A 24,582-nucleotide genomic window follows, 5' to 3' on the forward strand; every position below is an offset into this window, starting at 1 on the left:
TGAATGTATCTGTTAGATACAGATTTGGTGATGGATTTATAACCAAACATACCTTTGCTTTCAGATCAGCACAGATCTCCAGCTGCTTTTGCCTGGAATCAGCCAGTACCACATCTGCCTCATGAGCAGCAGCAGCTTCAGCAGCAGTAGCTACTGCCCTAAGGACAAAGGCTTTCCTAGCCTGAGCCCAGTTTAACAGCAAGACTCTGCGCTGATTCCTAACGGAATGGTAATGATCCCAAGCCTTCTCATGAGCAACCTGAAAGAGGAAAGCATTTCAGAAAGGCTTAAAAACTATTCATTAATAAAATTAAAATTCTAGACATGAAAACCTTTAATATAATTGATTGAGTTATTGTATCAATATTCCCATGGAATCCACAGCACAGGACCAGTGCACTCTGCCGGGTGCCAGGGCTGCCGCCATCTCCCAGTGTCCTGGGCAGTGACACCCCTCCAGCATGGCCCTCTCTGCCAGCACCACAGCATCCTCCTGGCCCACTGCTCTTTGTTCAGCTATGCTTTTGCAAAGGGAATAAATGAAATGCAATGGTCCCTCTCTATCCTGAAGGACACAGCATATAAGTAGGTCCTTCCAATACGTCTCCAGAGATATCAAGCACTTCCAGCAAGATGAGGCTTTTCCTAGAAAATTCCGATCTGCAGAGAAACAGGGCACCAGTAACAGCAATTGTACAGAAGCAGTACAGGGGGGAATCAGCTTCACTTCTTCCTAGCAGGAAATTTGGAAGTAGAATCTTAGTTTGCCAAGCAGCACAGTGCCACTATCAGTGTCAGCACCTAGCAAAAAGGGGGAGTGTTTAATCCAAAATCTGCTTGCTTTGGCCTAATTCAGTGAGGTTCATGAGGATATTCAAGGTTCAAGACTTTGATGGAAGCAGTATCAGGTAAGGCTGCAGAGAATGAGGCAGTAGAGTCTTGAACCTGTCTTATATCCCCAAAATATATAGGGATGAACAAGATTCTAGAGATGGCTGGCTGCTCACACCTGTCAAGGGGACCATTCCAGATGCTAATTCCAGGCTTCTGGCAGGGGAGCAGGGGATGCTGACTCACCTGCTGCCTGACTCACAGATATTCCTATCAGCTTGTGGCTGGCTGAAGGTGCGCCTCGAGCTTCCCTGTGTCCAAACCACAGGCACTCTGCCTCAGCAGCTCCCACTGCCCAGGCTGCTGACCCAGACTCACAGGCTCCTGAGCCAAGACACTCCTAAGCAAGGCAGGGGCTGGAGAGTTTGCTCCTCCAAACACAGATCTCTCAGAGAAGCTGCTCTGGGATCAGGAGCTGAGTGCCTGTCCACTGACCACTGTGCACAGAGGGAAGGAGGCCAGGAAGGCTCTTGGGCTGGCGTTCCAATGTGACACACACGTTTTAAGAACAGATTCTTAGCAGTGTTTCAACATTTCCATAGTTGTCATGCTAATACACATACCAAGAGACATCAGTTTGATGTAGAATTAGGAGTTTTAAATTTAGTGGTCTTAAATTTTAAATGAACATTCAAAGAAGTAGGGAGACCCATTAATAGTGGCTGTGCTTAAAACATACCTCCATTGTCCAAAGCTTGTATCTATTCAGCCCTATTCAGTCCAAGGCAAAATTTCTGAAATCCACAAGAACTTTATCTTTAGTGAAACTCTGGCTAATTATCAGTATCACTTCACTGTCACTCCTTTGCACTAGACACTCCTCAAACACAGGGAAGTAGATGGTCTAAAAATACAGAGATAAAAAAAGCCTCCTACTTTCCTTATGACATCCTGAAGTGTTCTAGCCTTGAAATGGGTTTCTCAATTAGCTGCTATGTGCTTATTCACTGTGGAGTGCAAGAGGAATCAGCAATCAATTTGAAAGGCATTATGTATATAAAAATAGCCTCTCCCTTAGTGCGGGAGATAACTTTCCACTCTTCCTGCTACATATGTGCCATGGAACAATTAAAATAACTATTCCTAGACAGTGCAACAAGGCTGTATATCCTCATGAAAAATAAAAACACCAAGAAGAGAAGCAGAGTGGCATAACATAGCTATAAAACTGTACAGCAGAAGCAATGCTAACAAATTATTTTTGTGAGTTTGGCTGTAAGACTATGTGGAACTATAAAATCTGCCCAGGACTTGTTTTGAAGAGACTATAGGTTTTAAAATTCCTGCATTTTGAACCGGGGATGTTTCTTCTTTACTGTGCAAAATAACATTAATAATTAATACATTTTAAAATGAAAAAACTTCAATAAATATTCTTTAATACAACTATTCACTACATAGTTTAAGAATTTGTATAATTGAATGAATATGTAAATCAACACTGACCAGCTCCTGCCTGGATTTGTGGGGAAGATATCTCTGCAGCATATCCAGGTACAAAGCCCTTCTCCTCTGAAGATCACTTGGGTACTGATTGATAACAGTCTGGAAAACCCACTGATCATCTTCCTTCCAGTCACTGTTCCTACAGGAATGCAAAACAATCCGTCCCAGTATAACTTAAACACTGAAAAGGAGGAGTTTGGTTCTGGACAGCCCAGCCTTGAGTGGACTCACAGTCCTGAAGCTGTAAACTGGATGTTGGGTCAGAGGTGACAAAATCAGATTTAATGAAATAAAGCAAACACACATTGCTTTGCTGATATGACACTTATTGTGTCATCATTTGAGTGAATTGTCCTGTATCTAATCTGGCTTTTTATTGGGGAATGTCACTGTGTTTCTCAAACATGCCACATTAATGGATAATAAGTGACCCCACAGGGAAAATACAAAAAAGGAAACAAGGAAAAAGGAACAAGATGATCAGACTCTACCACTGAGCACTAAATAAATGATCAAAAGGGAATGAATGAAGTGACAATCCTTGCACGCAGTTAAATGAGGATCTAATTTACCAAACTCCTAACAGCCATAAACTTATCAGCAAGGTATAAGATTCACCAATTTCAGAATCGGAGCTGTAGTAATCAGCCTGCATTCATCTGTCTCAGACAAAGAGCAGCAAGAAGTAACATCCATCTAAAACAGTACCACGGGCAGGGATGCAGATTTTACCCTCAGTCTGAACTCTTGGCCCTGAAGGGATTAATGTCAGGCTGTCATTGTCAGCATTAACATCCAAGCAGCAACACTGAGTCAGACCAAAAGGTCTCTCTAGCCCAGTGACCTGGTTTCAGAAGTGACTAAGAGCCCAGGGATAATTAAAAGAAGGCAATCATGAGACTCTATCCACCCCCCCAAATTCCTGTTGCCTCCAGCTGCTGCAGTTCCTGGGCTCCCCAGGCCAGCAGCACTGCCTCAATATTCACAGCACTGCATCCAGTGAGGTGTTGGAACGGCCTTATCCTTATGCAGGCAGAAAGAACAGGTACTTCAAAATGGGAATTTTTGTGAGAAGCTCACATGTAATTAATATTAAACTAGACTCATGAGGTAGCATTATCTCTGAAGAGAAAACAGTAAACATTAGTATTATGAAATTATTTGCTGCAACCCATTTTAACACAACTTTTCTGTAGAACATTGTGCAGTGAACCCGCAGTGCATTTTCCCCACTGACAGCACTCGGGACACTGAGGGGGGACATGGGAAACACCCCCACACCCATCAGCTTTATAGAGGGAAAGCTTTGCCTACAAACACATCCAAGAATGCAAAGACAATATTGCATTTTAACAAACCATTTCTAAGCAACATCCTGTCAGGCAAGAGCCCCCATCTCTCCATGACATGCTTTTCACTTTCCTCCCTCCTGGCCCTTTCCCTGCTGCCTGTTTTGCCAGGAAGCTGCCCCAAATTTGGACAGAGGCCCTCTTATCTTCACCTGCCTAAGGCATTAATTTTACTTTCTTCAGGCAGACTAGTGGGGTTGTGTGTTTACCCATATGGCCTTAGAAGGAATTAACCTTCACCCATCTTTCTGGAAACAGAAGATCTCTCCTTTATGCTTCAATTCTTCTTCCTCTGATTTCATGAAAAAAAAAAAAAAAGAATCTTAGCTTACTATACCATTTTCAGCAAAGAATCATTATTCCTGGATCAGAATGGTGGCAACTGAATGCTAACCAAATACAAGGAAACACTAAAATTACTATTCTCTGGTACAAACACCTTGCTTCTGGCATTCTATGTGTACTTTTTCTGGTTTGATTTTTTTTCCCCTCTTTGAACACATGTTAAAAGTTACCCTTGTCTTATGCAAAGAGCATCACAATGAGGATGGGCAGGTGAGGAGAGATCACGTGCAATGCACTCCAGTAACACTATAATGGCCATTAGTGCTACAAACACATCAAAATAGAGAGCTCTGCAGTAACAATGTGTGTATTGTGCACAGAGATTCCAGGCACAAAAACGGGTTTTATGAGAAAATAAGAATCCCTGGGCTCTCACATAGGGCTTTTGAGTAGTTGATCTGATTATCAACGGAGTAAAATGAAAGTGACACATAGAAAGTGGATTTCAAAAGAGACAGAAGTGCCCACAGGCAGCAAGATCCTGGCACAGGACAGAGAGCACACACTGACACTTTACCCTCTGCTTTGCACCAAGAGAAGGTTCACAGTCTGCATTTGCTGACAGCACTGGAACAACTCACAAAACAGAGTCAACAAACCCCAGGATTAAACAGCAATCCAGTTTCTGGTGAAGAGTTCCCAGCAGCCCCATCACAGCCAGCACTGCCTGAGGTGCCCATCCCACACCTTAGCGGGCAGCCCAGGGACCTCCCCACCCCACTCCACCCCACAACTGGGCTTCAAGCACTGGCTGTATGGGGCTGCGCCACAGTGCAGCAGCACCAGCTCCAACAGGAACACTCCCAACCACGAGTGCAGGCACAGGTTCAGGACTAGGAATGCGACAGTGATGAACCTGACTTGAAGACTCAGCAGGAGCTAAAATGAAGAAAGTTGTGGAAGGAAACAACCTTCCTGATACAAGCTTCCACGAGACAGGAAAATAAGTGAAACTTTCTCTTCCTAGGAACTGTATGAAATATCCAACAAACTATTTCTAGGACCCAGGAATTTGCTACTAAGCCCAGTCCTCATGAAAAGAAATGGAGGCAGCCTCAAAACAAGGGAGAGCAATGATCCTGCTCCTGCAAAAATTTCATTTGCAGCAACTGAAACTACCAAGCAAAGGCTGGAGACAATCTAGCAAGGGAAATTACGTGAGCCACAGCAGAACAGCAGTGAAAGTGTTTCTTTATTGGTGATTGTTGAATTTCCCAGACAAACAAGGAATATAAATATCTGAGCTGGGTGGGTTTCATTCACTAAAGCAAAAGCAGTGCCCCAGAAGGAAAATGGGGCTAAGGAATCCTTCAAAGAGGGAATGGTGCTGTAACATCTCATAACCCTCACACTGCAGGCCTGGAACAGCAGGCACAGCTCCCAGAGACAGTCCCTGAGCTTGGTTACTGAGATGGTATTGGAAGGACGTGCTATTTCTGCAGCATTTACTGCCCCTAATAATAATGTCCAGCAACTGGTGCTCAGGAATTAATGTTTTAAACTTCTTCCTTTTCTCTAGAGGCAGCTTTTCTATGAAATCAGTTTGGTTTTTAATTTTAGAACCTCTGTGTCATGATTTGATATTCTGAAGCACAGGTTTCCTGAAGAATGAACAAATTTATTATTCTTTTCTCTGATTTTAATCTCTTTCACTGCAACTGCTCCTACTGATCTGACCTAAGTGAGTACCAAAAATTTTTTTTTCTTTAGGTAACACCTAGAATTCTTGTCTTTCCAGCCCCACCACTTCATTCATTTGTTTATGAGAAGAAACACTCAAAAAACCATTGTGGCCCTCACTTGGAGAGAGTACCAGGGGTTAGGGTTTTCTTGGTTTTGGGTTGGATCACTATCTCTTGTAATTTCTGAAAGAAATCAATAATCCTCCTCTGTGAGTCCCAACACACCTCAGTATGGTGACATCTGAACATGTCACTTTAGTGACAGTAGTGAGACAGTTCTAAGAGCTGAGATATGGTTTTGTAATGTTTTACCTTGGATATTTCTGCCCATGCAGGTTGGTGAACAAATAAAGGTCTTCTGCCTACAAAGATGAGCAAGGCAGAGTAAGATATATCTTAGTCAGGGAGCATTACACCATGAACTTGAGAGCAGGGAATAGCAGAGACACTGCAGCCCCATGGCCAGTCTGGCCACCTCCTCTGCCTCCAGCACATGGGGCAGATGCACCAGCAGCTGCACCAGTTTCTGCCTCCTCCATCTCACACCTCTGTCAAGTTCCCTCCAATTTATATTCCTCTAATGGACAGCTAACGATGAATCTCTGCACTGCTCAGAACACGAAGGAGAAATTTTTGTGGAAGATCCTTTGGGAAGCAATCAGCTGGAGTGAGAGCTACAAGTAGTTTATTGTAAGTGGGGACAAACTGACTGCCAATGCCTTGGTTTGTCAGCTGTGCCAAAATTTGTCAGCTGTGCTGAGATTTTGTCAGCTGCTCGTAGACAAATAGTGAAAAAAAAAAAAAAAAACAAACCAGCATGACCCAGCCCAGCATATTCATAGTCACCAGACACATGGAGAATTTCAACATATCCTGCTGAGTGAATCTGAGATGTCACCTCACACTTCTGTAAAATTCCAGAAAGGAACATCTCATTTAAAACAAGTCTGAAAATTGCCAACACATTTGACATGAATATTTAAGGTATTATCAGGTTTCTACAGTGTCAAGATATTGACAAACATTTGCCAGGCTGAATGCATGACCCAGATTTTAAATGTAGTGCTTGCTTTCCTTGTATGCAGCACTGTACCAGAGCACAGCACAATCTTTATTTTGTTTCAGAGCTGAAACACAGCAATTGTCTTATATGCAACAGCCCTGAGGCAGCTGCTTCCTTTGAAACAGATTTACCCAGCATTAATCTCTGGCTTTACACACTCTAAAGAATACAAACAACTCCGAGGGGAAGCTCCCTCTCCCCGCTGTAATCCCCACAGATCCCTTGCAATAGCAGCGGGTACCGGCACCGCTGTCGCGGCGGATCTGCAGACACACGCACTGCCACAATGCCTCCGAGTGAGACATCAACCCCCTGCTATTAATTATGTCATTGCCCATTGTTGCACCAGAAACACCCCGGTAACAGGCCTGGGAAGAGGAGCTAAATTTACTCGACTCTGTCCTATTCTCCCATTCCTTTGAAAATATGCTGCAGAGGATGCAGCGCTGAATCTGCTATATTCCATTCATCCTTCAGTGATTTAAATAATTCAGACATCCTTGGAAATTGGGGAAAAAATATAATAGTGCTTAGAGAATCATTATAACACGCATCAGTCCAAGTCCACAATTTGTGGGATAGCTCAGGACCTGGGTATTTCCCAAACACAAAAATTTGTGTTTTAGCAACAGCAAAAGAAATTAGATTATAAAATATTATAATCCTGTATAAGGCTTGAAAAAAAACCCCAAGCTCTTCTTCCATTTTTAAAAGCAATGACTACTGCAATGTGCATTCTAGTGGGATTGAAAATCACATAGAATAGACCAGACCAGAATATTACTGTATTCTAAATTTTCTTTTTTGAACATTCTATGTACATTTTCCAAATTTTCTGTTCCAGACAGTTCGAACTGTTAAAAAATGGGATATGCAATGCCAGAGTAGTACTAACTGAAGGCTTCTTTACTGTACATTCAACATATGATGAGAGAGGAAGTGAAGTGGCCAAGTGATCCAGCTGAAGCGACCAAGTTATCATGTTATCATAGAGCCATGTGCTACTGAGCAACTTCTCAGATCACAAAAATGAGAAAAAAAATGTATTGCAGAAGGATGTTTGGTCTCTCCGGGTACAGAGCAATGACAGTAACTGCAAAGGCTTCATTAAGGCTGTCTTAATCAGTAGAGCGCAGGGGATACACACCAAGGTCAAAGAGCTGTCACTCCATTTCTGACAGCATTGTCTGTGTCAGTGGGATCACAGTTAGCATGATGAATTATAGAATACTTCAATCACAAGGCTGCATCTTTGCAAACTCATAGAATAACTCCATGCAAATTAGCCAATATAAATGTAAGAAGTGAGCTGAGTCTTTTACAAACCCATATATTGGAAGGAAGCGATGCTACGAGAACAAAGTCTTTCTTTTTTTAAAATTGAAAACTCATTTTTAATGCTGTTGTGGATAAGCTCATAGGAACATAAATGAGCAATACATTAAAGATTTGGAGACTAGAAGGCAAACAAAAATCCCCAAGGTCTAGTTTTAAATAAAATGCCTGAGATAATTACTGATGGTTCATTTATGATTCCCTCCATTTCCAGTTCTCAGTACTGGCACTCTCTGGCCCAAACTGGGTACACGGTCCTATACCTCTTACAGCCCTCAGCAGATTCCTACCCTACCACCAGCATGTCCTCCAGCTACATGCACTGTGTTTTTCCCACCTAGAGATCACAACCTCCTTCCTTCAAAGTGCCTCGCACACGTGTTCAGGCTACAACCAAAATTCTTTCCCTTGCAAATATGGCATTTTATCTTTAAGTCCCAATATTATTTAATTATCAGTGCAAAATTAGCTCCAGACCTAAACTTACACCTGGCCTATGATCAGTGAAAATACTACCGCAGATTTTCCAACCATTTTCAGAGATTATGTTGTCTATACCAACATTTGTCTATTATTCAGGAGCACATATGCTGTGTGAGTCAGGGATTTTAATTTATGAATTTTCACCAAGACTATGTTGATCATAAACTTTGACACAGTTTTGATTAAAAACACTAGAAAGACCTTGTACATATTTAGTGATTTAACATTTGTCACAGGTTTTCTCATTGAGGTTGTTAAAATTTCTTCTGTAAGAGAAACTATAACAAAATATCAGAGAACAGCAAAAGAACAGCTTAAATTTGCCACTTGTGGCTTAATAAATGCTATAAATATGGGATAAATCAAAACAATTTTCAATAAGTATCATGTTATAACAGCTAGGATGCTCCAGTAATAATATACAGGTTTCAGGTAACACAAGAATAACATAGAGAATATTTGTACAATTTGTACAAAAGATGAGTAGATCATAATATCCCTTTCTATGGCACCCAGCATCTTTAGCCTGTTTCAGCACACTAAACTAATTCAGCAGCAGGGACAGAACAAGTCCTGCACTGTATGTGTATATAGAAAACAGATTTGGAAGCAACATGCTATTGTTTCACCAAAGAAATTCGGGGACCTTCCTCTTCTCCCCAGTTTCTCCTGCCCAGGCTTCAGACCATTCCACTGGCCTCCCCTTTCTCAGTGTTTTGACAACCCAAAACCATTCAAAGCCAGAAGAATATCAGAGGATGGCAAAAAGAAGTCAAAGGCCATCCAATGCCTGCAACTCAGTATCTCCTGGACTCTAGACAGCCTCAGCAGAAAGGCTAAGCTTTATATTATTAATATATAGGATTGTTACATTTCTAGATCTAGATTACAAATACTGCTCTTTCAATAAACATTTTCATTTACAGAAAAATCTCTCCTCCTTTCAGTTATCTGAATCAGAGCTATATACATCTTCTACATTTCTTTGTGATGACACTTACTTCAGTGATCCAAAATTTGTGAAAAGATTTGACCTTTTTATCTGCTTTATAGATAAAAGTGTTGGAGGTGTGTCTCAGAAAGACTGTACTTTTCTGTCATAATCTTTCTAGTGTAATTACCACAGAGAAGGAGTCATTTCCACTCCTGCAAGAGCATATGAAAAGGACATTTGATACACACCAGATTGTTGGTTCCTTAATCCACCAAACATGTTGCTTATTATTTCAGCTGAGAGCTCTTGCAAGGACAGGCTTCACTCTCAGCTGTGTAAACACCGACTGTCCAACCCCATGGCTGGGCAGAGCCTCCCCTGCTCTGCACAGGAGAGAACAGATCGAGCGGCAAAGCCAACTACAGCATCTACAGCTTACAAATCACATTACAGGTACACATTTCATCCCCAACAAAACACGTGCAGAGATATGTCATTACCTAGATAAAGCTTCTAACTGCTGATCAATCTCCTGAAGCTTCGCCCAGTATCCACTGGCAAGCTCCTGGTACTCATCAATCACTAAGGTCTTCAAGTCAGGGTATGAGCATTCCAGAGACACCAGCTCGGGAGGAACTTCAAGGAAAAGTCCATTTTTCTCTTCAGAAGAGTGCACTAATGCCTGCAATGAAGAAATGCTGCTCAGGACACTAGTCAGCATCATATTTACTCCCTCAAGAAATTTCTACTTGAACTTACAAGGAAAAGCTTACATTTTCTTTATACTCTTCAAGTTCCCTTTCCAAAGCCAGACTTTCAAGGATAAGACCTTCCAAAATTGCCTTCTGTTGCTTCTTCATAAATTTGATCTGTTTCATGAAACATGTTACTGTTACTTCTTCCTCTTGTTACAATATGAAAACTCTTACTTAGAGACAGAGTCGGAGTTCCAGCCCTACACTGCTACACTTTTACAGATGTGAACAGATTTATGCCATGGTAAGAAGGGGGGTTTGTGGCACACTCTGCATGTGAGTTATAGTCTGAAAGTTCAACATAAAAATAAATCAAAATGCTAAAAATATGGTGATAATAAATTGTAAAAATTTAGTTAAAATACCAACCTGCTGTAACACTTCAACTGAATTGATCTTGGGTTTCTGACAAGATTCTTTTGAGAGGTAATGCTGCATTTTAGCCAGCTTGAGTTTCAAATCCTCCTTTAGCTGCCAGACAGGAACTAAAGCGTTTGTTTGATAAGTGTCTCGCTCCTTGGACAATTTCTGCTCTGTATGAAACATAAAGCTTTCTCAAACACACACAAAATGTTACATAGCACTGTGCTCTGTAAATCTAAACCTGTCCAGGCAGGAACTTAAAAACCCAATCAATCAATCAAGATAATGTTGATCATTAAAGAAAAATTAATAAAAAATTCTTACCCAAGTCCCTCAAATAAAAAAAAAAGTTGTTTTTATGGCTTTCTTCATCAAGAAAAGTCTTCATTTCTCCTTCTGCTTTTTGCCTGAAGGAAATGAACATGCATTTTGGAGAAGCTTTAATTTCTTATTCATTACATTTGCAAGAATGATGAGCCTCAAATATTCCAATAATTAAATAAAAAAGGGGTTTCTTTGCCTGGGTAGGTATGAAGTGAAGGACTTGGACACAAAGATGATAAAAGAAGCCACAAATGCTGCTGTTGAGTACACAGGGTAATAGAAAAGGGCACTATTAAGATCCCCTGTTGCAACTGTGAACTCAACATACACGTCTAGAGACGGACACCAAAGGAATTAAAAAGCATCTGAAGACTTTTGATACTCTTACAAAGGCACAGTCTTCAGATGCCACAGATCAAGTGAACAGCTACGAGCCCAGCACTGAGAAGTTCCAAGAGCAACATCCACTGTTCTCCCTGCCCTTAGGTGAGCTCTTCATGTCACAGACCCCTCTCCATGTAGATCACAAACCTTCATTCCCCACACAAAAATACCTTCAGATCAGGTATTTTAATCTTTTTTCTTCATGTACCTTGAATCAAGTGTGCCAGCCCAGAAACTCTGGCTACTAAAGTCTCTTTAGTAATCACTCATTCAGACTCCTCAGCCCTTACCTGCTCTCACTCAGTCTTTTATACTCTTGCCACCACACCTGACGATGCTGTTTCAGCAGCCTTCGCTCTTTGCTAGTTTCTGAAACTTGCTCTGTTTTTTTAATCTGCAGGGAAAATTAAAGCTTGTGTTTTGAACATATCCAACAGCTTTATCAAATGCCTTCACATGGCAACTTTTAAATACAGACTGATGAACCTAATAGCTTTTTTTTAACCTGTGTTTTTCTAAAGAAAAATGGGCTCAAATGTAACCAATTTCCATGAAATAAGTTTGTTGCTTTTCAAATCACAATTAATGAGAGGAGAAAGTGAAAAAAAATGCAGTCCATTTTCCTCTTTTCTTTCCCATCCCTATTTCCCTGGAGGTAAAGGTGGGGAAAGACTAGCAGGAGAACAAAAAATATACTTTTTTACAGGTGGGAAGATGAAAGAATTAAAGTATGTCAAGAAAAAATTTCAAAAACATATCACTAAAAAAGAGTGTTTTTACAAAATCTACCCAATTACAGAGGCTCTCAAACTGTCTGAGGGCTTTCCAAAAATATTGCTTCACACTTCAAATAAAATAGGAATACCTGCTTTCGAAACAGATGGAGTTCCTGCTTAAACCAAAGGAAAGTCTGCCAGGGGAAGGTTGCTGAAGTGGCAGCCAGATGACTCTGGCCAGCCAACAACGAAGGAAAAAGGATCAGAAGCCTGTGGCTGCCAGACTGCCCGAGACAAGTGGTTTCCTCTCACCCTCCTGCCATTGTGACTGTCTCTGGCCTCTTGGTGCACATTGAGGACAAAGCTCCTTTCTAGTCTCTCTTTGTGCTGCCTTGCCATCAGTTTCCTCCAGAACACCTGTCCGCATCCCAGAGGCTCCCACAACTCATGCGCAGACCCTTTTTTTCCCCTCCCCAGATCCCCCCCTCCTGCAGATACATTGTTCTACAGCAAAATGGCAGCAAGACAAGAAAAATACTGGGAAAGTCTTGTCTTAGTTCATAACAGGGAGAAATTAATAAAGATCTCACTGCACATCTAGTTCAGCAAAGAAATGACGTTCTGAGTCAAAAATGCTGGGATTCCACTTGGCTCAGGTGGAAACAACCTGCAACTTACCTGCCCAGGGAAAAACTGCACACCACAACCCCTTCGTGTTCACATGCACAAGAGCACTGAGCCAACACACAGAGGCACACAAACACACCCACCCAGAGACACCCCTACAAACATGTCCCCCAGCACGTTCTCACTCCTGCCCCAGCTGGCCTAGGGACACGAGTGGGAAAAGGTGTAGCAAGCATTGCTCTCTGCAGCACTCACCGACAAGGAAGGGCCTGAAAATCACATCACAGTCCCTCAGTCACCCACCAACAAAGCTGAAATCCCACTTGAGATATGAGAAACACATCTCAGATGAATCTGAGTTCAGCACCTCAGGCTGAAGTTCAGTACCTGGTTCCTAGTCAGTCACACAAGGAAGAACCCTGACTGGAATGTGGCTGATCCTTTGTGCTTGGCACCAAACCTGCCTTAGGGCTGTTATTGGGGTAAGAAGCTGCAATAGGGGGTATGGAGAGATTATGTGCCTGGGAACGTGACACAAGGTGTTTACAGGAAGCCACATGTGGGACTGTACTAGAGCTTGAACACACGTGTTTCATGCTTTCAATCACCATGTTACAATACTTTTCAATCAAAGATAATGTCTCACTTCTATTGCTTACATATTTTCACATTTAAAAAGTTACTTACAGTTTCCTCTTGATTACCATTAGGTGTTTGAAATCAGACTTAAGCAAACAGAATACTGTATTTAAAGCAATCTGAGTTACATCTTCGAACCAATTCTTAAACTGAAACAAAAGTTGAAGTACATTTGTATGTAAAGTTTAATATACTCTTGAAATTATTTTATCGCAACAGCAATGCCATTTATGTATAACTGCTGCAATATTACCTATTTTTCCTATTGTGCTGTCTTTTTATTTCTTAAGCAGCCAACAACTGATTTACCATTTGTTTCTTTGGTTCTGCCTCAAAGGAAGAGTAACTCAGCTCTTCAAAATCTGAATGGCTTGAATCAGCAAGAAAAAGTAGTAGGTGGAATAGATGCTAGTCTCTCTGGAGCTTTCACCAGATATATTTTACTACCTACTCAGTTGGAAAACACTTGAGAAGGTGAAAAAAACGAAAGAAAGATGAAAAAATAAAGCTTGAATGAATTCAGTAGAATTTGGTATTGCCAACCCATGAAGCAATATCTACCAGAATTTTTGATATATGATCCCTACATGCACTAAAGGAAGCAATACCATAAAGTATGTATTTTTTTCTCTCATTCACTAGTCATCCTTCTCTAGTATTAAATAAGACTGCTGTTGTCTTTATCCCTTGAGATGTTCTGCACCAATTAACAGCTGTCTGCTCTACAAGTACATTTTATGGCTACTAAACATTTTTAATCTTCTTTTTAAGATCTACCTTGGCTTTTGGAAATCCTCACTTCCTATCTTTTTGTTAAGCATTTTTTCCTGGATCAGCCTCCCCTTCCCAATTAATCCCACAAATTCTTCATTGCCTCCAGGATTATGTAATAAGTTTGGGTGAATTTCCTCAAAGAAGTAAAATACAAATTTTTCCTGCCTTTTGAGGAAGTCTAAAATCCACATGTATTTTGCATCCCTGATTCAAAGAAAGTCCACACATTGACATTAACACATCCAAATCACAGTATAGCTATGATGAACTTTCATATTTGGCCTCCTATGGCTGAACATTGTTACGGCGATTTGTGATCCCTATTTGTTCTCAGATTCCTTGGGGCAGGGGCAAGAAATATGACACTGAATTTCAAAGGCATTCACATTACAATAAAACAAAAATCATACCTTTAACTGAGTTTTTGCAGAGGCCATTTTTGCTTCTGCAGCAAGTTCATACAGATGTTTGTAGTCAACAGGTTTGTACTTCCGGCTGCAAAGAGCACTTCTTGCAGGAATCACCAAATTGTCTAGTTATCATATAAAACACATAAGGTCATTTCAAATTCTTGAGAAATAAATTAAGTGCAAGTCATAAAATGAAAGCATGATAGATAGAAATCAGAACCAATGTTTTAAACACTAGAAGTTTTCATAATGCTGTTGTTACTTGGTGAATGAGAATTTGAAACAAATATAAACTTGCAGAAATTATATGATAAACACTAACCAATTGTCTGATTACAAAAAGTTAATTTGAAAAGTATAATTTACTTGTGAATTTAGTTACTAATTAATTTTAAACTGCATTTACTGGCATTGTAATAACTTCTAATACAGAAATACCTAAGTTTCAATAAATGCATTCTTCTTGCACTGATTGGAAAACTGCCTCAATGTTTATTGTAACCTATGGATTGAGCAACAGGAGTAGTTTTTTTCTAAAAGGTATAAAAACTACCAATCCCATGCAAATGGAATGAGTTGCAGCTCCATTTCCCACTGAGCCTCCAGCCACGGAGACCAGCAGTCGCATCAGAACAAATCCAAAAAATCAATAGTTAAAATCCTGTCTGAACAGGATTTGTCACCTGAACCTGAGAGAAGCCCACTGGAGGTAACCCCAGGTACAGAGGAGCCCAATCCTCATGGAGACCTTGCCCTGGCTCGCCGGCCTGTGCCAGGCTCCCATCGGAGCAGAGGAGGCTCCTACCCCTCACCCCCGCAGCAGCACAGGCCAGCCCCATGCAGTGAGGACATGCCACGGCACAGAGGAGGCTCCTTCCTTCCCTCCCCCTCAGTCCTGCCTTCCTCACCCTCACCTGCTCCACACACCAGTTACTCCACCAAGTCAGCATTATGCTAACCGGGCTATACGTTTGATCTTGTATTACAACTTTCTTTTATTCTCTATATACCTTACATAAGAAGTGTTCAGTAGCTTGAGCTACTAATTTCTTCCATTCTATCCCTACTGTGAGCTTAGTACAAATAATTTCCTTTTCCCCAGGTTTTAGATCTTTAGGCAGCTTTTTGTTAAGCCGTCTTTGTGGGCTTTTATTCCCATCCATCCAAATTTAAAGTTCTCATCCCTAAGTCAGCAAGACTCCATGTGAAGTTTTTTTTCCTTCTTCTTGAGACTGCTTACAACACTGTCCAGCAGAGAACATGGAACATCATTCCATGTTCAAAGAGGTAAAACTTTCAGAGTGAATTGCTCTGAAAAGCCCCTCACTCCATTTCTCCTCTTAAGCCAATTGCTGCTGCACTACAGCTCCCAGAGCCTTACTGATCTGCCAGGAGTTACGTCAGGCACTAACATCCCTGTCACACAAGCAACAACAGGGTCTATCTGTCTGAGATTAACTCCAAAATCAGGAGTGTGCATGCAGGATGCAAACCTTGTCTTTAAAAGGCGATGTATTTGCCGTGCCTTGTATTTTACAAGGGAAATAAATTTTATATATATATGTAAACAAAAATATATGCACATATGAACAAAAATATAAAATACCAAACTTTCAAATTCTAAAATGTCTTTTCACAATTTTCTGTAAGATATATTTTCTAAAACCTGAGGTACAGTTACAATTGCAAAGGAACTACCTGAACTTTTGCCCTAGCACTGTGAAGCCCTCATGCACAGATACTCAGTCACTTTGCATAACCTAGGAGGCTTCCAGGGATAAGGAATGGGCATTTCCTCACAACCTCTGCTTTAGTTTTCTTTAGTAGTGAAATTGGCCATTATGTTTCCGCATAATCTATTAAGCCCCGTGGCTGGAAGTGCTGTGTCTGACATGTGGTTTTGCAAAGGGGTAAAAGGTAAAATAAATCCTGCAGAGCCATTCCATGATCCTCCTTCAAGCCTCCCCCCAGGATTTTCATTTGCTACATGCCTACACAAAGCTTGACAACGCAGCTCCAGACGATGCCTCGATGGGGAAGGGTTTTTCCAAATCCCCCTGCCGGGCAGTCCCCTGGGACAGCCAGAGACTGGGCACTGAATGGATGGGAGTAGCCCTGTGGAGAGCAACTTGGGAATCCTGCGAGCAAAAAATTGGGCATGAACTGGCAAGTTGCCTCTGCAGCCCAGAAAGCCAATCTGGGCCTGGCCTGCATGAGAGGCAGCGTGGGCAGGTGCCAAGGGAGGTGGTTCTGCCCCTCTGCTCTGCACCTGGACCTACGGAGAACAACACCCAGCTCCCAGGTCCCTGGCACAGGAGGACAGAAACCTGGCCTGAGGAGACATTTCTCCTGTGAAGACAGGCTGAGAGAGGTGGGGATGTTTGGCTAGAGGAGACTCCAGGGAGACTGCAGCCTCTCAACATTTAAAGGGGGCTTATAGAGAAACAGAAAGGCTCCTTACCAGGATTTGTAAGTGACAGCATGAGGGGCAACAGTTTTAACCTAAAGGGAAGGTGGATACAGACAGGAACTAAAGAAGGGATTTTCCCTGTAAGGGCGGGCAGGCCGTGGCACAGGGTGCCCAGAGAAGCTGTGGCTGCCCCATCTCTGGAAGTGTCCAAGGCCAGGTTGGACGGGGCTTAGAGCACCCTGGGATAGTGGAAGGTGTCCCTGCCCATGGCAGGGGTAGAACTGGATGGGCTTTAAGGTCCCTTCCAATTCAAACCATAACCAGAGTGCTATAGCAGCTCCTATATGAGGCTATTAATTGCAGAGTGTTTCATAAACAGTCGATAAAACAATTAAACTTATACAACAATAGCATACATACCTCCACCACTAATCCTATGACCTGAAAACAGTGCTCCATGGTCCAGTTCACCCATTTTTATTTTTTATTATTTTTTTATACCTGTTGAGAAACAAACAGATGTTTTGAGAATACCAACATTATGGATACAACCTGAAAACACTTTTTAAAATATCTAACGTTTTCTGAGGAGAGGTACATGTCACTAAAAATGGAATTAGACAGAAATTCCTCAAGTTCATCTTTCATTTTAAGAGAGATTTCATGTGCCTCATATCATTTAGCAGCCGAGAAAACAAAATATTATTTGCTTGATGAATCTGTAAGGCTGTGACATAGCTCATCTATTCTTTGTTTTGTGCCTCTCAAAATATGAGTCCCTCGATCCAAATGTAAGATCAGGTTTTGAGGCGTTCTTTGCTTTATAGAAATTAAGCCTGAAAAGATCACTCTTTTCTTATATTTCAAGACTGTCTAGGTCCCTTTAAACACCTCTGTAGTAACGCTGTGAAACCAGATCAGTTGTTCCAGCAGCAGTGGCTCAACTCTTGGTGAGCAGTGTGTATCGAGTACTCACATCATCATGGGACAAACGGGACGTTTCAGATGCAGTAAGTTACACAACACAGTAAAAAACCATCTTTTATGTCTCAAACCCCTTACTTTCACCATAATTAAGCATGCATTGGTGTCACCCCAGGTCTTGCATAGAAATAAAAGCAATAGATCCACCTGAGGTGTTTCAGCTGAACTGAATCAACAGCTGAGTCACACCAGAAGGGAAAAGTCATGTCCAACAGGGCTCCCCATGAACCCTCTCCCTCAAACCCAGCCATAATGTGCCACAATTCCATACACACAAAATTCCATCTCTTTGTCATACCTTTGACATATGCATGGTCCCACAGCAAGCAGCAACACAGCAAATAGCAGAGAGGCAAAATTTGTTCATTTGTGGAGTTACTTCCTCACTGTTCTAGTGAGATGAACTAGTTTATCCCTACAAATTCCAAGGATGGCACAATGCAACAGGAAGGTGGGAAGGAAGAGCAGCAGAAGAAATGTAAAGGGAACTACTCTGACAGAGAGCTATTCATGTCAGTCAAATAAAAAGGTGAGACTGCAACCAAAGACAGTTTACAGTGTACTTTTCTGTGAGCTACATTTGACGTTCTGCATCACAGAATCATCAAAAGCAACTACAGTGTAAAAGTCCAGCTTAGATGGACAACAGTTCAATGAATGAGCTTCCAGTATTACTGCAAACACGAGGCAAGCGCAGTTGAAATGACAGCCACATCCACACACACACACACTGCTCCTGGGACTCAGCCAGGGAGATTAATCCTGTCCATAGGAACTATGCAAGTGACAAGGTAAAGACAATTCATGACCACCAGGCTTTGTACAGAGAATCCCCCATGACCAAATCTAGTACAAAACAGGTGAATGCTCATTGCTAAAATGTGACATTGCTCAGTATTTCTTCATGCGTATTCTCCAGTGTTATTAAGCAATGCTACGAAACTGTCCCTTGAAGGCTAAATAACACCTGTCTTCACCCAGTAGTGGCCATTTGTTAATAATAAAAGGATCTTTGCAAATCTGTCCTGAAAGTAATTGACAGTATCAATTGTTCAGAAGCTACATCAAACGTCAGCATCTGATCACAAATATTGAAATTAAAGATATATGAAAGTAAGAAAACAGGCAAGGAAGTTCACTTCCCTTTAGAAATATCAACATGTGTTTTAAAATCTAACAGTTACCTGCAAATAGATTCACAGTTCTGCCCCAAAATCTACACCTTCCTCTAAAGTTAAGGGAAAAAGAAAGGAAGGAAAATTCTAGCACATTCATACTGCTGATTCTGGGTTTTTTTTCTGCTTGCAGCACTTATTTAGTTTCAATTTGTAACCATGCAACACTGCCTAATTCATCCAGATAAAGGAGGCAATTCTCCATATCAGAAGCAACTTTGGCCCATTTGTTATGCTAATGTTTTGTCTATACATCAATTTATCTACATGTAATTTCCTAACTGCATATATACTTTGGTTGGAATAGATTTTGTAAAAAAATCAAATTAATTATATATGTAAAGCTTTAAGGCAGGGATTTACATAACAGTAAAGTATGGGATTCACCTTACTTATTTCTTCAAGATGCACAAAGACAGTTTAAATATTGTTTCTTTTCCCCCTAAAGACAAAATATAATTTTCTGCTTCTTAGAACGGTCAGGTACACACAGGCTTGCCTTCTGTTTCTTGGAGAAGTCACTGGAAATATAACTGAAACAAGAAATGCTCAATCACCAACACACAAATCTTTAAGCTATATAGGCTGAGCAACTTCAAAAGGCATGTAAAGGAAATACTTCTTATTCAGGTTGTTTACAAGCCTGTAAATTAGGTTTAATTCAGTATCCCTGGTGTTATAATTCCCTTAGATTACCAGCCTCCAAAATCCTCTTCCTGGGAAGAGGGGAAAGTAGGCACGTCATGAAATTCTGTACTTAAAAAAGAGAACAGAGGGGGAATCACAAAAAAAAAGAAAGTGAAACCCTGCCAGCTGACATAATTTCCCATGGAATTCTATAATATTCAGGACTTTCTGGAAAGTCCAGTGCAACTATGTGACAACATTCCACTGAATTTATAGTCATTAATGTTGAACAGGAAAATTTACAGCCCTAACAATAAAAGCTCAAATCCTTTGCTGAATTTTACCCTTCCCTTGAAGAATTTAGAGAAAAGGGAAAGCATCACAAGCATCATATTAAAATTCCTTATTTTAAAGCCCTTTTGATTGTTCAGTCTTCGTAGATCTATTTCTTGGAAAAATCATAAGTCCTCACAATCCATAGGCTCAGTCAGGAAGATGTGAATATTCAGCTCTGGCTTGATACTTCTGTCACCCTACTGACATTGTCAGTCCCATTAGAGCAAAGAGTAGCTGCACCAAGTCCCTTCTTATCCCCTCAGGTACAGCCTGGAGCTACATGGGAACAAGACAACAAGGGCAGCATCCTCCCAAGGATCCTGAACAGCTATGGCCATTCCCCAGCAGAGCCACTCAAGCTCTACACATCAGCAGCACCATTTTTAAACAACAGCAAGTTCTCTTGAGGGTTTTGTGTACTATGCCTAACATTTACACAGCAATGTTGATTTTCGTTAGCAGAGGTATCGGCAGGGCTACCATGTTCTGAGACTCTGCAAACAGAAATAAATATATCTGCATTGCATTTGCAGCAGATTGTCTGCACATGCTTTATGGAATCATGTGGACTTTTGAGTTTTGTACCAGCCCAGGGGCAGCCGCTTCAACCAAGCTGCCGAAATTCCTCAAATTAAAAGTAGGAAAATATGTCTACCAAGGGAAACACATGGGATAGTCCTAAATACAGAGTGGGCGCCATCAAAGTTCCTTGCCAAGTCAAAAAGAGAGACTTGCACCAGTGAAACTGGCTTGGCTTTGCCTCCTACCACTTGCAGTTTGGGGCACCCAACTTCCCCATGCTTGAGCTGCAGAGGGAATTCAGTGGTATACTTAAGTACAGTGGTACAAGACAAAAAATTTGCCTCAAAAGATTTTTTTGCTCTTTTCACATGGTTAGTCTTCAGAAAGGGCATTCAGACCTCTGCCTTCAGTGTCCCCCATCCTCTCTCCTGAGCTCCGTGCCACAGCAGCGACACTTCCCCTGGGCAGCGCTCACAGAGCTCAGAGCTCCCAGCACCACTCGGAGGAAATCCCTCTGATCCCAGGCTCCCTGGCCAGGCAGGAGAGCTGTGATTCAGCAATTTCACAGAACATAAAATCTATGTCTTTTCTTTCTTGAAGGCAAAACACAGGGAAAATTGGATGTAGTGGATTTTTTTTTCTATTTCTTGCATTTCCACTCTAGTTCATGGGAAGTGATGCAAATATTTTGGGAGGTATCTTAGTTTTTAAGGAAAGTCAGTAGATTTTACACCCAGCAGTGCTTCTGATCACCTTCATCCTTTGCTCTTGAGGAGACCACTGGATTTCTGTATTTTATAACCCTAAAAGAGTAATTTCAAATATATCAATGCTCTCATTAAATTCTGAAAACTATTAATATTTCTCTTGGTTGTGGAGTCAGTATTACAAGAGGAAAGGAAAGTTTAGGGTGAGGCTTAGTATATTTACATCATAAAGACACTTTACAAAGATAGAATTATTTGTAGGTTTAAACCCAAGAAATTTAATTGGCCGGTGGTTCATTCTGGGGGTGCTTGCTCAACCCCTACCCTGCAAGCCCCCTGTCAGCTTCAACTGAAGTCTTGCACTGAATGAATACTACAGCTTACAACCCAGACTTAACATTCCCCATGAAAATTATTAATTTTTAAAGGTTTGCAGCTGCTTAAACAGAGCTAATAAGTTACAGCTAATGATTTGTTTTTCATATACATTCCATGTGTTCTGGAATCTAAAATACTTAAAAGAGTAGAAATTTCAGTAAGAGTTGAGCATTAAATATCTTTGCCTTCACAGAGTACAACAGAATAACTTAAATTTGCATACCTCCTTTATAAAGGAAGATTATTCAGTAAGTAGTACTCCTTAGAACAAGAGTAACTTTCCTTGTCCTAGTACTCATAGTTGCCTTGGGAATAGGTTTGTTTCTGTATGGCTTTTACTTTACAACCATCCATAAAATGCAGCTTGAACTAAACACACTATCACACACTTGGTCAATCCATGTATTATTTGTGACCAGAAAGATTAAGAAAATATTCTAGAAGATTGAAATCTTAGCATTTAAAACACTCCTTGGAACACAGCCACAAGAAAATCTGGGTACCATTCACAAGACAGGAAAGGACTATCCCTTCCTTAAAGCATTGTACCTCAGTGGTTAGAGATGAAGAGGCAGGAGGGAGGAAAATTTGGGTTTCCAATGCCCCTTCTGAAGGGTCCCCTAAGCACTGGAATCGCAAGGATTCCCACATAGCGGATGTTGTCTTACCCATACCAGTTAAGGGATAATCTACTCTGAAGGTTTTTGAATAGTGCATACACCTCACATCCAAACACCCTAAACCAAAATGAGATTATGTCACAAGTGTTAAATCCAAACCACTTTATCCAAGAACAAAAAACCAGACGTTGGTCCACAGCAGCCAGGCCAGGCCATGCCTCAGCTGCTGATCCTGAGTGGGGCACATGGAGCTGTCTGTGCTTTGTGTCCTACAAGATCCCATCCTCCAGGAGGACACCCGGACCGCTGCCTGCCCGAGCACAGCTGGCACACGTGGAGCCGGCCAGGCCACTGCTGGACACCAGCTCCAGCCCAGGCCAACGGACAGCACGGGCTGAGCCCTTGCTCCCTCCACTCTGCTGTTGGCAAGGTGCTCCAAGGCCTGGGGGGAGGAAGCATGTGTGTGTCTCCAAATACAAGACAATGATGCTTAAACCCAGATTTTCCTCAGGAACAAGAGGGACAGGCTGGAGCAGAGTGTCTGGGTACCTGAGAGTACTGAGTGCACAGGGAGCCCCCTCCTGTCTCCATGGGCTCAGGAGCTGGAACGCACAACAAAATCAGATCAGCTTCTCACAGCTGGGGAAGCATTTCCCTCCCACCTCCATGTGATAACCAGGGTGGCATTTCCAGTAAAGACACCACCACCATCGAGTCCAGGCCTGGAGACTAAGCAGCAAGGGAAGGTCAAAAGAGCATTTTAGCTGGAGAACTGACAACTAGACAACTCAGCAGAGCTTGAGGAAGCTCTAAAAGAAGGAGGAAAAGAGCTGCATTAGGGAACTCTGCCAATTAGCATTACACGCTGCACAACTGCACAGGAGGATGCAAACTGTTTCTTTAAGTATCAGCAATACCTGTCCAAGTTTGACAGAATGAGCAGTACCTTGCACAGATAAACCCAGACTTTCCCCAGTGTGATTTCCAGGCTGGCTTCTGGTTATTCTCCTGCCTTCCCCATCAGCTCACAGTACGTGTTCTAGTACCTGTTGATCATGGTCAAAAACAACAGCAAGGGATTTAAAAATAAATTAAAAGAAAACCAGATCGGGGTCAGAAACTTCAGCTGGATAAAGAGAAAGGGGGTACCACCTGACAGTTTCACCACTGCACCATACTTTTAGTAAGGTTAAGATTTTATTAGATTAAATAAAACAGTGTGAAGAGACATTTCAAAATTATGAGTAATGTAAAAGCCAGATGAAACATCTGTCTTTAGAAAAAATAACTACACAAGGAGTTGACAATCTGGTTTCTCACAAGCTTAAAAGAAATTCCAGTCCCCTGCTATAGACAGTCCGTCTTCCTCCTGCCTGCTTTTTTTGCTTTCTGACCATCTGAGCACTGCTTCTATTGATAAACTTGGGAAGGGAGTACTACAGTGACTGTCATCTACACCATATAATGAAGGCAAAAATAACATTGATGGAAAATTGGGAGTACTCAAAAGCTCTAAGAAGATTGGATCCATCACAGCCACTTCTCCCTATTAAAACCTTTTATTGCTGTTCCCTGCGCAGCTGCCGCATCAGCGTCATTCTCCTGTATTACACATTTTGGGAACCATCATCCTAATCCTGGTCCATCTGGCCAGCTTTAAATTACAAGCTTCTAACACAAGAAATGCTGTCCTTTTTGAAAAATAACTATGGATACTAGTAAGATTAGCAGCAGCAGAGGTACCCCTCTGGGTAATTTATTTATTTATTTGTCCATTTGGCAAATTGTTAATATCTTTTCTTTCTACTGACATGTTTCTGATTTAACGCCAGTATTTGAACAAATCTTCACACATATTGACCTTAGCTTCACCTCCTTTCAAAAGAAACCCAGAGAATACATCCCAGGAACAGAACTGACGCAAAAAAAACGATTACTGGCCATCTTCTGTAATTTTAGGGCTACTGTATCTGATTAACCAAGTCCTTATTCCCTTCTAGCCAACCCATTTCTCTCTTCCACAATGATGTCATACATTTGTATTTGATCTCAGCCTTTCACAGTCCACATTTTCTGTTATCACAAATTCAATATTATGACCTCACTAAAACACTGAGAATGAATGCTAAGATGGTTTTGGAAAAGGACAATATCTATATAAACCTGCATTTTATCTTCAGTAACTAGCAAATGTACTAATCAAAATGATAAAAGCATTGCCAGTTAAATTTATTTCTGCTTTAATGCAGATATATCTAGAAACCTCTCCAACACTATAAAAGTCCATCTAAGCCTGAATTCCA

General features: G+C 41.4%; 1 protein-coding gene across 2 annotated transcripts in view; it reads right to left on the reverse strand.

Moving 5' to 3' along the window:
• The window catches only part of CCDC148 (coiled-coil domain containing 148), a 59,068-nt gene that overhangs the window by 25,300 nt on the left and 9,186 nt on the right, over positions 1 to 24,582 (reverse strand). Inside the window, exons 2-12 of one of the 2 annotated variants that reach the window (XM_069021377.1) lie at positions 19,477 to 19,622; positions 18,213 to 18,329; positions 17,351 to 17,431; positions 14,521 to 14,642; positions 11,645 to 11,748; positions 10,971 to 11,053; positions 10,653 to 10,816; positions 10,302 to 10,397; positions 10,029 to 10,210; positions 2,338 to 2,476; positions 53 to 259 (exon numbers count right to left, since the gene is read on the reverse strand). In XM_069021377.1, the coding sequence (XP_068877478.1) occupies positions 53 to 259; positions 2,338 to 2,476; positions 10,029 to 10,210; positions 10,302 to 10,397; positions 10,653 to 10,816; positions 10,971 to 11,053; positions 11,645 to 11,748; positions 14,521 to 14,642; positions 17,351 to 17,405 (1,152 nt within the window). In that variant the 5' untranslated portion in view covers positions 17,406 to 17,431; positions 18,213 to 18,329; positions 19,477 to 19,622. The remainder of the gene's footprint in view (positions 1 to 52; positions 260 to 2,337; positions 2,477 to 10,028; positions 10,211 to 10,301; positions 10,398 to 10,652; positions 10,817 to 10,970; positions 11,054 to 11,644; positions 11,749 to 14,520; positions 14,643 to 17,350; positions 17,432 to 18,212; positions 18,330 to 19,476; positions 19,623 to 24,582) is intronic. The other variant, XM_069021378.1, reaches the window with a different exon arrangement.

This window comes from Aphelocoma coerulescens, chromosome 7 (assembly GCF_041296385.1).
Source record: "Aphelocoma coerulescens isolate FSJ_1873_10779 chromosome 7, UR_Acoe_1.0, whole genome shotgun sequence".
NCBI lineage: Eukaryota > Metazoa > Chordata > Aves > Passeriformes > Corvidae > Aphelocoma > Aphelocoma coerulescens.